Below are 14,571 nucleotides of genomic sequence, written 5' to 3' on the forward strand. Positions count from 1 at the left end.
TGCTTCAGAGCAGCCAATCAAACAGCGACACAATTCGTGCTGTCACTTTAACTGCTACCAGTAAAACTAGTGTGCTGATTCACAAAGAATACAGTACAAAAGAGTCTTAAAATAAACCTGATGCAAAATTAAATTGATAAAAATACGCATTTAAAGATCCAAAAGCACATGCATATGATAAGCGTAAAAAGGGGGGAAAGTGCAAATAAATTTACTTTAAATTAACAAAGTTTTGCTTCAGCCAAAATAGCTATGTCATTTTCAAACAAAAAACACTGGATAGAACTGAACAAAACACATTTTAACAATATTTAATTGTTAACTGCTAAATGTGTTAATATCATGCATTTCTTAAGTGTAACATAAAATATTTATTTTAACAATACCTGATTTTTTCTTTACATTAATGTATTTTGTGTTCTGCAGAAGAAAAAAAAAGAAAGTCATTCAGAAACGGCACAAGCATCAATAATCTCATTTCAGAAAGTCCATTTTCAAGTGTGTAATGTATAGGATTCTGAAGGGGGGAAAAACAATGTGGAGATGATTAAAATTACAAAATATTTCAAGACAATTCGTTTTTGCGTTCTTTAAATTAGCAATTTGGGTATGCGAGAGAGTCTCTTTCAGAGAGCCCCATACTGTTTGCACATTGTTTTCCCATCAAATGTAGAGTGACTACAGTGTCCTAAATAGTTTTCTGGAAGTAAAGCAGAAATCTATCTTGCAGTGGTAATACCATTACAATATTTAATGAAATATATTAAACTGAACCTCAAGTTGTTTAAGACTACTTCTTTCTGCAGAATACAAACAAATACAAACAACATTGGACCTTATTGATTTTCTTTCTATAAACCTTTAATAATAATAATACAAAAAATCTAAATGCATATTCTGAGTGTTTCATAAGGATGATAGATGAAAACAGTTTTCATCTTTAGGTGAATATAGGATTTGCTTTTATTTTTTAAACAGTACTATAGACTACCATCATTTATTGTATATCCATTGGAGCAAGATTAAAGGATTGACTAATTTATTAAAGCACTACAGATGATATTTTAAGATGCTTAGTCACGACTTAGTCAAATATATCAAGGAAAAAATACAAAGTTAAAATAAATTGTATACATTTTCTATTCTCTTCTTTATTATCATGAGGCAAAAATGGATTCTCCTTTCTTTCTTTTATTGAACAACTCAGATATAATGATAAATCTATCTTTCTCTACACGGTTTAACAGGAATATAATTCTTCCCATTTTTGTCTTATGAATAGGCCTAACTGATGTCTGTTTTCCCCTTACCTTTTAAAGAACAGAAATGCAGTGCTAAAAGCTGTTCCTTTTGGTATATGTCATCTTGTAAAATGTAATGTAAGTTTTAGTAAGAGTGACATCGGAAACTTATTTAACCTTAGATGGAAGTAGAAAAAAAGGGGAAAAAAAAAGAAAAAAGTACCAAGCATATTCAACAAATTCTCCAGAAATAATAATAATAATTATTTACTAAAGGCATTTTTTTAAAAAAAAAAGAAGCCTGGTTGTTACCTCACAAGTACTGCATTCCCAATAAAGATAAAAGATAAAAAATAAAAGTTAATTTCAAGAATATCATAAAATATATTATGTGTGATGTGTTTTTTTTCTTAGTTTTTCCTGTAGAGTTTCTATCTGTTCTGCCTTTTATGTAATCATTTATTGTTTGATGGATAATAATAATAATAATAATGATAATAATGATAATAATAATAATAATAATAATAATAATAATAATAATAATAATAATATAACAAAAGGTTAGAAAGCATAAACCCGGACTATCATCTGTGGGCAAAGTGACATACATGCAACAAAGCCACTTCCCTTGAATCTCTTGCTATAAATTAGCAGTTTACAATGAAATGATTTTAGAGGCAAAACTGCCCCGACTTTTGCTGCTAATTATTTATTAGATTTACATTAGGAGTAAGACTACATGAATTATAATTATTTATATCTCATACAATATTTCTGTATAATCCTTATATGAAGTGACAATTAATTTAGTGCTGCTTTTATACTTTTCACTGAATAGCTTAACTTTTATGATGGTTTTTGTTGTTGATTGTTACATTTTATTATTATTTAAATATTTTATATACATATTATTAAAATAATAGTATTTAGTGACGAGAAAGGTGTTTTTATGATTGTGATTAGTTACATTGTTACAAGTGAGTCAGCAGTAAAGAGATTTACACTGAAAGAGATTTTATATGGAAAGATTTCTACTTGCAACAACACTTTGTAAGATGCAGCAAACAAACGCAGTGAGCAGTGCTATCATCAGAAATCACCCCTAACAGATGAAATGCCAAAGATAACGCTTTCCTCAGCAGACATTCAAAGTAAGTTTTATTGTGAGGTTGAGCTGAAGAATGAATGCTGTATCAGATGCAGGTAATCACACTGGCTCATACTTTACATAATACAACTACTCCTGTGATATTGCTTCTATCATAACATACATGTGACTTTTATGTGAATTCATTTTAAATAATCTTTACAGTATATTTTTTAATATCTTATTTAAATAAAGTCTAACTGAAATCACCCCAAAGTAATAAATCAATTCATAAAAATAATAATAATAGTAATAATCCAGAGTACACTTACAAAGAAACACAGCATTGTCACTCTTGCAGAGGTGGCAAACATTAAATGGTTTAAAAGAGTTAAGTCCAAAATTATGACCAAACATTTGCTCATGAATATTAAACAGGTTATGTGACTTTCGTCCAGCAGGGAATGAAAGATTGCTAGGAGGATGGCGTTTAAAGAAACCAGGATGTTCAAGTAAGGAATTGCTATTTGCTGCCATCTACTGGGGCTTTGTGTACATAGTCATAATCAAGATGGAAAGAAAGAGCACACATTTTGGAGGTAGATTTCAGATGTGTATTTTAATGTACTTAATCTCAAATCATAAAAGTGCAATAATAAGATTAGACTAAAAACATACTGAGCATGTATGCAGGAATCTTTCATTTTACACCAAAGCTTCATGCTAAACCCCAATGTGCAATTAAATACAATTTACAATTCCTCTATTAGATAAAAATCAGCTTTAGTAGCAATATCTTCCTCCCAGTTTTGTTACACCTCACTGTAATAAAAGCATACAAAAAATAAAAAAATGGTTAACATTTAATGATTTAATGGAATGCAACCAATGTGATTTATTTTGCAATATCTATATGATTTAGGCATTACAGTTACATTAAATCATTGTACAATGGCTTTAGTTTGACTAAACTAGCAGAGTTGTCACAAGCAAACAACAATAATGCATCAAGTACTTACCATGTAAAGAAGTCTTCAGCATTCCAGGATGATGCAACTAGAGACATCATAGTGGAGTTTCTCCCATCAGAAGTCATCATATCATCTGCTGTGACTCCATTAAAGTTGCCACAGGCTCCACAGACCTGGTTTGTCAGGACTGTGCTAATGGATAACACGACCTCTCCAGTGCCAGAGAAAGTCAGTCTCATGGTAGACACCTTCTCAATGATCACAGCCTCATTTGTGGACGAGACTGACACCCCCTCTTTAGACATAAAGGGATACGAGATCTTCTTTCCATTCATCTGTTGAGAGACCAGGAGAAATATGCTTTCAACAGTTTCATTGTGTCAAAACAAATATTCTTAGAGAAGAAATACTATAGAATCTTAAACTTTTTTTTTCCACTGACCCAGCTGTGCCACTGCTTATTGACTGTAATGATCATGCTCTGGAAGAAGACGTGGACCATTGTCACTTTACTGGAATCATTCCTAGCACATGCATGTAGATCCAACACCACACGGAACCAGTCAGGAGATTCTTGATCACATAAGAAAGCCATTTGAAATGCTCCCGGCCGCTCCACTTTCCCCGTCACACCATCAAAGGACTGCAACTGGTCATTGGCATCAAATACACAGCGGCCTTGATCAGTGTAACAATCTCGATGGCCACCCCGAACTTCACAGATCCCTCCTCTGGCACAGGTTTGTCTTACACACTCCAGCAGCCCAGCAGTACGACACACACACTTCATGTCGCAGGTGTCAGTCACTAAGACTTCGCCAACCTATGTGGAAAGATCAGAGAAAAGATGGCACTCTTGGCTGAGTGATGGATGGCTGAAATCATAATTTTTGGAAAAATCTGAGGATAAGCAGCCCTGAAAATGAGAAGCTCTTACCAGACAGTAACAATCACTTGAGAAGCATTAAATCTCACCTTTAGGTATTTGCCATTATGGACACATCCACAGTCTCCCACAGGCACACACGCATCACCATCTGAGAGCCAACCTTCATCACACTGACAGCCTTCCATGCAAACATCTGGGCAGTTGTTAACAGAGCCACTAAGGCTGGCACAGGTGTTCACACAGTTATTAGAGCACTGTGCATAGTGACTGTTAGCAGGACAGTCCATCGCTTGAAAAAAAGAAAATGCAAAAATACATATTAAATAACATGCATCAGGTTATTGTCATATTTTTTTTTTTAAAAAATGATACAGTATGTTCACAATCATTCAAAATATATTTTTTGTGATAATCTCATACTCACCATTATCACAATTTAAAACAACTTTTCTATTTTATTATATTCTTTTTTTTGCAAACATTAAATATTTTTGTATTTTAAATGTCATTTGCTTCTGTGGTGTAAAGCTGAATTTTCAGCAGCCATTACTTCAGTGTTACGTGATCCTTCTGAAATCATTCTAATATGCTTTTTTGATGCTCAAGAAACAAGTAGGATAAAAATTCATACTTAATTCAGCAAAGATGTATAAAATTAATTAAAAGTGTCAATAAAGACATTTATAACGTTACAAAAAAATATTTGATATATACTGTATGCTGTTCAATGAACTTCCTCTTAAATCATAGAATCCAAAAAAAAAGGTATCATGGTCTCCACAAAAACTTTAAGTCGAAAAAAGTTTCTGAAAGATCATGTGACACTGTAGTCTGGAGTAATGATGCTGAAAATTCAGCTTTGCATCACAAGAATAAATTACATTCCAAAATATATTCAAATATAAAAGTTATTTGAAATTGTAATGATATTTCACTATATTACTACAAAATGCAGCCTTGGTGAACACAACATTAAAAAATCTAATATTTTCCAAACTTTTGGCCACTGGTGTATAAATGAAGCACAATGATTATAATACATAACTTAAAAGCATTGATAAAAAGAAGAACAGCTTTACAAACTTACGACAGAATGAACTATTTCTCCATGGCATGATTTGTATCCCGGCTTGTTGGCAAGTAATGGCATAAGCTTGAAGATTTTCACACAGTATCGCTCTGTCTCCATCCGTAACACACATGTCAAATACACAGTTAATCAGATGTTGCTCAGGATTCAGCTGATCGTGACAGGCACTGAAGGGACCAGTGACAGCTGCCATAAGGCCACAGGCATCATCTCTGCGGTATCTCTCAGCTTTGGTCTGATCACACTGCTGTGGGGAACTTACACCTCCGCACTGAACATCAGTTGCTGGCAATGCCCACGTCTGTCCGAATGCATTGACACTGGTGCTTTGTGTGCCATTGGGCAACAAGAAGTCATCTGCTGGATTGCCATTGTAGTTTCCACAAAGTCCACACATGCGACCTTGATAGTTTGAGGGTACATAGACTTCTGCGTGGTAACTGGCGTCATACAGAACTCTCAAGCCAAAATCTGTTTGCACTTGGACACTTTGACCAACCTGGTTAATGGTGACTTGATGGCCAAAAGATGAAGGGAGGGTGAAAAATCCATTGTTCACCTGTGAAAAAGAACCAACAGCAAATATGATTTCAGCATAATTTACCTTTCTTTCAAATTTTAAAAACATTGAAACCAGCATAACATACAGAACATTCTTTATACTTTTACTTCTGCTTTTCAATTGTTTCATATTGGTTATTTGTCAATCATCTTTAAATACTTTATCTTATTTTTTAAACACACACAGTCTTTTATAATATGTAACAACTACCATTTAAAAGTTTGGGGACAGTAATTTCTTTACAATGTTTTTTTATGTCTGTATTGTTTTTGAAAGAAGTATTTTATGCTAACCAAAGCAGCATTTATTGCCTTTAAATTATCAAAAATACATAAAAAATGGTAACACTTTAGAATATGGAAAACATTATGCACTGTTAACTAAGAGTTTTTACTATTTAAAATAATTTATATTTGAATACGTTTTAAAATGTAAATTTTTTTTTTTTTTGTACGCTATACAAAAAAAATATGTGTATATTTTATATATCTATATATGTTGAAAACAGTTTAAACTGCTTAATATTTTTGTGGAAACTGTTGTAAAAAATTTTAGGAACAGTTTTTAATCTAACATGAAATCCTTTTATAACAACATTATACTTAACTGTCATTTTTGAAGATTTCAATACATACAGTACTGGCTGAATAAAAGCATAAATTTCTTAAAAAAATTAAAATAAAATAAAAAATCTTTGAGGCCAGACAAGATGAAGACTTACGATGACTCTCCAGCGTTCGCCTCGTCTGATGCTGATTGTCAGGTTGTAAACAGTCACAGTCAAGTTCTTGATGACAGAAACCTTTGTGTTTGCCATCTGCTCATTCTGTGTGTCCACAGAAAAATTCATCAGCTGTCCTTCAGCCCGATCACATACCTTAGCGAGTGTATAAACACAAGCGCCTTGAAAATCAAACCTCCTGCCATCAAAGGAAATGTAGTGAGGGTCACCGGAAGCCACACATCTTGCATAACTGACAGGGTGGCATCCCAATACTCCATTCACCACCCTGCACGCTTCTCCTGGACCACAGCTTGATTTCTGGCAGGAAACAGTTCCATTTGCCCCACACACGCAGCGCTCTAAGCATTGCTCATGGGAATAAAACATCTGGTTTTTGTTATAATAGCGTCCCCGATAGAAGCAGCCACATTCTGCTTGTGGCACACAGGTTTGGCCGCTCAAGATGTAACCCCGATCACACTGGCAGGCCTCAGCACAGGGTCTGCTGCAGTTGTGCACAGAGAGATTAACACAGGTCTCAGTACAGCCTGGAGCACAGGGGTTGTAGTGGCTGTTTGGTGGGCAGGACGGAGCTGTGATAGATCAGAGAAAGTATTCATTTTTATGTCATTGAGTTTGTATTTTGACCAGTGTTGTTGTTGTTATCATTAGAGGATGGTCCTAGCAATGCAAGGTCATGGGTTTCAATTAAAACCAGGAATTGATCAAATGTGTACTTTGAATTCAAGTCGCGTTGGATAAGTGTCTGCCAAATGCATAAATGTTAAATAAAACAAACAAAAAAAAAACTGCTATTTGAAATAAAAAATATAAATATTAGATACAATATATTTTTATTTAAAAAGGAAGTAAAAAAAAACTGTTTACTAAAACTAAAACTGAAATACAAATAAAAATACTGAAATAAAAACTAATTTAAGCTACAGTACATAGAAATATAAAAAATGAATAAAACTGGCAAAAGCATATAAATACTAAAATTAAAACATAAAAATATAATCTTTTTCAGGTATTTCTAAATACTGCTTTAGTACTGATAAATCAGCACTGCTTTAGAATTATTATTTTTACATTGACTAAAATAATGAATGTACCATGATTAAATTCAGCATGTAATTTTAGAAGATAACATTTTTGTTAAATAAATATAATATTTAAAACAAATATTCAAAGATTTTATTCATTTAACATTTTACGAAAACCAAGCCTGTGTAATTTTTGTTTGTTTGTTGACAACACAAAAAATTGTTAATTAATATGTTTGGCAGTAATTTAGTCTATAAGAGTAACAATGATTTGAGCTTAGTTATTGAATCTGTTTAATATTTCATTTTACTTTCATGAAGCACACATAATTAGCTTCATATTCACAATAAATAATAATAATAGTTATAATAATAATAATAATAAAAACAGCTAGTTACTTACGGCAGAATGTGGCATTTCTCCACGGGTGAACAGTGAGATTTTGACTCTGACAAGCAGATGCGTAGGCTGTCACTGCGTCACACAAAACAGCCTGATGTCCTTGGAAGTGGCAGGTGTCGAATATGCAATCCTCTAGGTAAGATCTGGGATCAGTCTGCGCATGACATTCTCTGAAAGGCCCTGTCCGGTTTGTGATGATCTCACAGTAGCGCTGGGCGTTCTCCCTCTGGGTCGCAGTGCAGGTTGGGCATCCAGCACCAAGGCAACCAGCTGAGGAACAGCCAGGTGTTGCAGCAACCTGCCAGCTCTGTCCCAGACTACTGGCATTGGGTGCTATCATACCATTGTGCATCGTAAGGTCATCCCGAACAACACCGTTGAAGTTTCCACAAAGTCCACAGACTGCACTGCTGTAATTGTAAGGCAAAGTGACGCTGACCACATTGGACCAGTCAAAGGTCACCTGGAGACCAAAGTTTGTCTTCACAACAGCAATGTTACCGCTGCGGACAACTACAAACACATCTTGAATCCAAAAGGGAAGTTCTGCTAGCTGGCCATCGAACTAAAGAGAAATTAAAACACATTTGGTTACTATTACAGGAGTGCTCATTTCATTGAAACACAAAGAATTTAAGAATTCCAATTGTGATTCTAATTCCAGTACTTTAAAAGTTCCATTCATAAATCTTTTAGTATTTTTGAAGAAAACAATAGGACAAACAAACAAGAAAGCTATTTAATTGCATTAAAATAATTGTAATAATGCAATAAATGTGTTGTTTACACAGGTGTTTTAATAACTGTCAAGATTTTGATGAGCCACCGAGAGCCATGCAAGCCACGTTTCAGGAATCAAACTATATTGTTTGCATGCTATTGATCTGATTCACTAAAAAGAATCAGATCAGAGTCTTTTGTCTGGGAATCGGACTACACTGAATATTCTATAATAATTTGATTCACTAAAAAGAACCAATTCAGTTATTTCTTTGGCAATTAGACTGTGCTGGTCATTCAGTAGGGATTTGATAAGCTAAAAGAACTAAGTCATTTGTTTGGGGATTTGAACTACACTAGTCTGTTTTGTAATATATATTCATTAGTGCAACAAATAAAATATTCCCTGTTAAGATGCTCAATGCAAATGTGTGAATCATTAATGGATCCAAATATCCTTCAGTTTTTGTTTAATGTAAATATTTTCATATTATCATGTGACTGCACTCACCAGTAACTGATACGGATGTTCTCTGGTCAATGTGATGGTGAATCCATTCACAGTCACATTGACAGTGTTAGTGAAGCTCACCGCGCCGTTCCCACGATGATCATTCTTAACGGTCACACTAAAAGGTACAAGACTCGCATTATAAAGGCACAGGGCTGCCAACTGATACACACACGTGCCCTGGAAGTCAAAACGGAATCCGTCGAATGTGCGGTAATGTGGGTCCCCTGAGCCTGTGCATATTGCAGAGCGACTCACTGGCTGACAACTGCGACTTCCATTAACAATCGAGCAGCTCTCACCGACAGCACAGGACGATTCACGACACACTACTGCACTTAAGTTACGGTCACACTTGCAAAGCAGATGACACCGCTCATCAGCCCAGAAGGTTTGGCCTTGTTGGTAGTAGGCGCCTTCATAAAAGCAGCCACATTGACTGGTGGGCACACAATTGCCAGCGCTGAGGACAAATCCACTGTCACACACACAGGCTTCCACACAGGTACCAGTGCAATTTGGCTGTTGATTTGGGTACGGACACGTTGCTGGACACGGAGATGCACATCCCTCATAATGACTGTTGGGCGGGCAGCTCATAGCTGTTGAAGAACAAGAAGATGTTCATGGTTAAAAGTTAATGAAAACAAATGCGTGCATTGAGTGTTTCATCAAACTTACAGCAATTTAATTTCTGTCTCCAATCTGTAATAATCACACCCTCTCGACGACACAGATCGACATAAGTCTCCAGAGCCTGACAGAGAAGTCTTCGGTCTCCATTATTGAAGCACAGATCATACACACAGCTTTGCTGGAACGCCTGTGGGTTCACTTTAGCATGACATGCACTAAAGACACCCTGGCCTGTAGACGTCAGGACACCACAGAAAGTGTCCGTTTCATAGAGGGCAAGTAAGTCACTGGAGCAAACAGGGCAGTTGGTCTCACAGCCATCGTGACATGCAGATGTGACGCTGTCTTCTGCTGTCCAGCTCTTTGCCCACTGGTAAAGACTTGGCAGAAGGACTCCAGCAGGGTCTCTCCACTCATCTCCACCATTACCGTTGAAATTTCCACACAGGCCACACACAACTCCATAGTAACTACTGGGAAGATGCAGATCAACCCGCCAGCCCCAGGTGTAAGAGACACGCAGACCAAAGTTAGTTTCCAAAAGAGCAGCATTGCCACTCTGTCTCACCCTCACTTGGCCGTCAAGATGATCAAGAGGAAGATAAAACCACAAACCATCCACCTGACAGAGGAAAAACAGACTGATTGTGGTCTTTAATGTAAAGAAATTACTAACACATTATTTTAAGGTCTAATTTTATATTCATGACCCATGAATGTGAGTGAGTATGTATCTTTAAAATGCTGGTATAAACATCATTACCATGATCTGTCCTGTATGGTGGTTCACCATGGTAAAAGTGCTGCCATATACAGTAACTTCCACTTCTCGCACATAAGACACATCAGGGTTTCCGCGGTTTTCATTGCTCTGGGTTACAGAGAAGGGCACCAGTCCACTCAGATTCCCACAGGTCTTAGACAAGACGTATTTACAGGTGCCTTGGAAGTTATACTCATGGCCGTCAAAGGTGTGGTAGTGCGGATCACCCCAGGCCCAGCATGTGCTGTTGTACTGGGGCACGCACACAGCGTTGCCGTGTTCAAAGCCGCATGTCTCTTTCTCTCGACAGTGGAGGTCTTGACATGGATCTGTAAACAGAAGCAGTGAGATAAAACACACAAAAAAATTATTTAATAAATAATTTAATTTGCCGCATTATTCATGTTTTTTTTTTACACATCTTAACCTGGGTAAAAGCAGCCCCACATTCCCGCTCTAAGGAAACACTGTGTGCCATTAGGACAGTTTGCTCTTTCACACGTAAGTCCATTCACTGGATCACATTGACACTTCTGCTGACACTGGTCCAGGTAAACCACCTCCCCAGTCTGAAAACACAAACCCGGTCACAAACAGGACAACAAAAGAAAGAATTCTAGACACAATGATCACAAAGCCATCGCTTCACCTTATACTTGCGTCCCTGCTGATAGCAGCCACATTTCTGAAGTTCAGTGCATTGCTGGCCATCAAACATATAGCCGTCGTCACAAGCGCAACCCTCTGTGCATGTTTTAGGACACTGGATTATCGTAGTCAGTCCAGGGCAAGCAGAAGAGCAGACGTCTGTGCACGGTTCATAGTGACTGTGAGCTGGACACGACATTGCTGGAACACAATGATGAAGACAAATATGTAAATGACTGGATGAGAACACCTTACTGTCACTTTTGATCAATTCAATGCATCACTGCTAAATAAAAATATTAATTTCTTAAAAACGAATCTGGCTGACCACAAACTTTGGAACAGTAGTTCTTTCAGCTATGTTGTTTATTACATAATAATTACAATAGGTTTCAAATATATTTTTAACGAATTATGATAAGGAATCATAAAGTTCCCTAGAAGAAAAAACTTACGGCAGAAATTGTCTGTCCTCCATCTTTGGATAACGACTCCGGCTCTGCGACAACTAAAAGCATATCTCGCCACACTATCGCAAACCACCCTGAAGCTGCCGTCGGATGCGCAGGTGTCAAAGACACAGTCGTTGAGATAAACTGAGGGGTTCAGCACAGCGTGACAGGCAGCAAACGGCCCGTTGGGATCAACCAGAACTCCACAGTAGGGAGGCTTCTCAAAGACGGCTTTCAGTCGAAGATCACAGTCCACACATGTGTCGCCTTCACATCCGTCCTCACACATGACTCCAGGGACATCGACTTTCCAGGCTCTCCCGAATACATTTACGTCCTGTGTAATATTGCCATCTGGGAGACGGAAGTCATTCGAAGGGATGCCGTCAAAGTTGCCGCAGAGTCCGCAGGTCTTGTTGCTGTAGTTGTCAGGAATGGTAACAGTGACGTGGTAAGACAGGTCATAGGTCACATAGAGACCAAAGCCAGTCTTGATGATGTAGTAAATACCTTCCTTATAGGCCTGGACCAAGGGGCCATTTAAACTGCTTGAACTATAAGGGAGGTTAGTCAAAACCCCATTGACCTGTGGGAATGGTGTCATATTAGAGTCCTACCACATTGAGAGTATTTCAACATCAGTTTTACACGTTAAGGGGACTCAAAATCACATTATGGGAGCTTCATTGAGAAGAACACAAGCAGACAAACCTCCACTTACCAAGATCTGGGGCTCATTTTGTCTTAAGATGATGGTGCTGCCGTAGACTGTTAAGGCCACTTGCTGGGTAACAGACACTTTATGATATCTATTGGGCCACCATCTCTCATTTTTCACCTGGATGGAGAAATGGGTCAGGTTGGTCTGTTCCAGGCCACAGGATTGGGAGAGAATGTAGGTACAGGTTCCCTGGAAATCAAAGCGCAGCCCATCAAAGGACACATAGTGTGGGTCACCCGAAGCTTCGCAAATGGCCTGTCTGATTGGCTTGCATCTGTGAACGCCGTCCACCAACTCACACCTCTCATAGGGGCCGCAAGATGACTTTTTACAGACCACCTGTGGATAGAAAAGCACAGTTTTAATGTTTCTGCATGGGGCAAGACTTGTAACATGAGTTTAAAAAATGATCTAAAAAACATATGTGGCAAGTTCAGCTCATGTCACATCCCTCTTATAAGACAACAGATAATATGCATTGGACTTGGAATGAGCCAAGGAATCAGAGGAGAAAATAATTAGATTTTTAGACCTTAAGGTTTAAAAGTTATTAGCAGAAATATGAGTGCAAATGGGGCCTATTGGTGGCGCTAGAGAGTTTTAAATAGAGACTCCAAATTTGCTATGGTTAATATAGAGGCTGTCCTCTATTTGTGTGACAAATTTAATAACTATCCCGCAAGCTGTTCTATGGGTTACCATAGACTTCCAGAGTAGAAGAAGAAGTAGAAGAAGAAGAAGAAGAAGAAGAAGAAAAAGGAGGAGGATGAAGAATAATAATAAGAAAACTAATGGATACAGTAAGTGATTGGCCCCTAAAAATGTCTGAACAATTCTCTGAACAGTAGTATATTTTCATTGTCATCATACCTGGCCATCTGGTAAACACATGCACACCTCCTCACAGTTATTGCCAGGATAGAACTGTTGGTAAAGGAAGTAGTAGCGGTTGCCATAGAGACACCCACACTGAGAGAAGGGGACGCAGCGGTCCCCACTCCTGATGTAGCCGTCGTCACACACACAGCCCTCCATACAGGGGCTACGACAGCCAGTGGGAGGAGCCAAACTATGACAGGTGACTTCACAGCCAGAGCCACAGAGCTCATAGTGGCTGTGGACGGGACACTGAACACCTGACAAAACAAAGACATTTAATTAAGAAAATTGTCTAAAAGACAAACAAATATGTAAGAAAAAATGAAAATTAAAACCATGTACAAAATATATATACACATATTTAAATAATGTACCCATTTTCCCAGTAATAAATAGGACTTCCCATAGGAAAAAATATAGCTCCCTTTATATTTTCGGAAAGAGGAGATATGCAAGGAGATCCTCTTATTTGGGAGTCCAAGGCGTCAAAAAGTTTGAAAACACCCAGGCTAGATTACATGTCAGGTTTGATCTCGGACTCAATAGCCTTGTGCGGAATGTCCTAACACACCCTTCTATCCTTAGCATCTTTGTTTTTGTATCCTGCTTTACATTTTGCAAGGCCTTTGTTGACATGAATGGAACTGGAAATGCTGTGTCTTTGCTAGAAAGTCTATCTCTATACCTACAAAACCTCTTGTGTATGAACACAATATTACCATGTATACAGTTTCTCAAAAATCTCTGGATACAATTGCCCCGGGGTTCTCTCACCACAGAATTCAGCAGTTCTCCAGGGGCTGATGGTACTTCCCATTGCCTGACAGGCAGTCACATATGCTGTTATGGCCTGGCATAGTAGATCTCTCCTTCCGTTGTACAAACAGACATCGTAAACGCAATCCTCAAAAAATGGAGCAGAGTCTAGCACAGCTTGACAGTCCTTGAAAGGCCCATGTTGGTCTCGCAGCAGCCCACAGAAATCAGACGTCTCATAAACACTCCTTCTGGTCGGGTCGCAATCCTGACAACTCTCTGTGCAGCCGTGGACACAGTCTGGGGTCTCGGCTACACTCCAGCTGGCACCGAACTCCATCGGTCCTGAAGCAAGTAATGCTGTTCCTCTGACATTAAGATCATCTTCTGGAATTCCATTGTAGTTTCCACAGAGGCCACAGATGGCACCCATGTAGGTGCTGGGGACGGTGACGGTGGCAAAGCTGTTCCA

General features: G+C 37.8%; 1 protein-coding gene across 1 annotated transcript; it reads right to left on the reverse strand.

The window, feature by feature from the left end:
• Positions 1 to 2,874: 2,874 nt before the first annotated feature.
• LOC128028833 (IgGFc-binding protein) lies at positions 2,875 to 13,721 on the reverse strand. Its single transcript, XM_052616163.1, has 16 exons — positions 13,718 to 13,721; positions 13,335 to 13,600; positions 12,465 to 12,803; positions 11,747 to 12,356; positions 11,293 to 11,492; positions 11,071 to 11,212; positions 10,644 to 10,972; positions 9,926 to 10,502; positions 9,245 to 9,846; positions 8,014 to 8,578; positions 6,562 to 7,157; positions 5,276 to 5,837; positions 4,275 to 4,477; positions 3,742 to 4,122; positions 3,348 to 3,634; positions 2,875 to 3,150 (listed from the first exon to the last, which is right to left on the reverse strand). Exons 1-16 carry the CDS (start codon positions 13,719 to 13,721, stop codon positions 3,141 to 3,143), a joined length of 5,673 nt encoding a protein of 1,890 aa, XP_052472123.1. The 3' UTR covers positions 2,875 to 3,140.
• Between the last annotated feature and the right edge of the window lie 850 nt (positions 13,722 to 14,571).

The sequence above is a fragment of the Carassius gibelio genome, chromosome A15 (genome assembly GCF_023724105.1).
Source record: "Carassius gibelio isolate Cgi1373 ecotype wild population from Czech Republic chromosome A15, carGib1.2-hapl.c, whole genome shotgun sequence".
NCBI lineage: Eukaryota > Metazoa > Chordata > Actinopteri > Cypriniformes > Cyprinidae > Carassius > Carassius gibelio.

What these genes read in the sequence shown, in the direction of transcription:
- LOC128028833 (XM_052616163.1), bottom strand. An exon ending in AGCAGGGACGCAAGTATAAG is followed by an intron (nt 11,213 to 11,292) that starts GTGAAGCGATGG and finishes TTGTGTTTTCAG; the next exon opens with ACTGGGGAGGTGGTTTACCT. An exon ending in ATAATGGCAAATACCTAAAG is followed by an intron (nt 4,123 to 4,274) that starts GTGAGATTTAAT and finishes CTTTCCACATAG; the next exon opens with GTTGGCGAAGTCTTAGTGAC.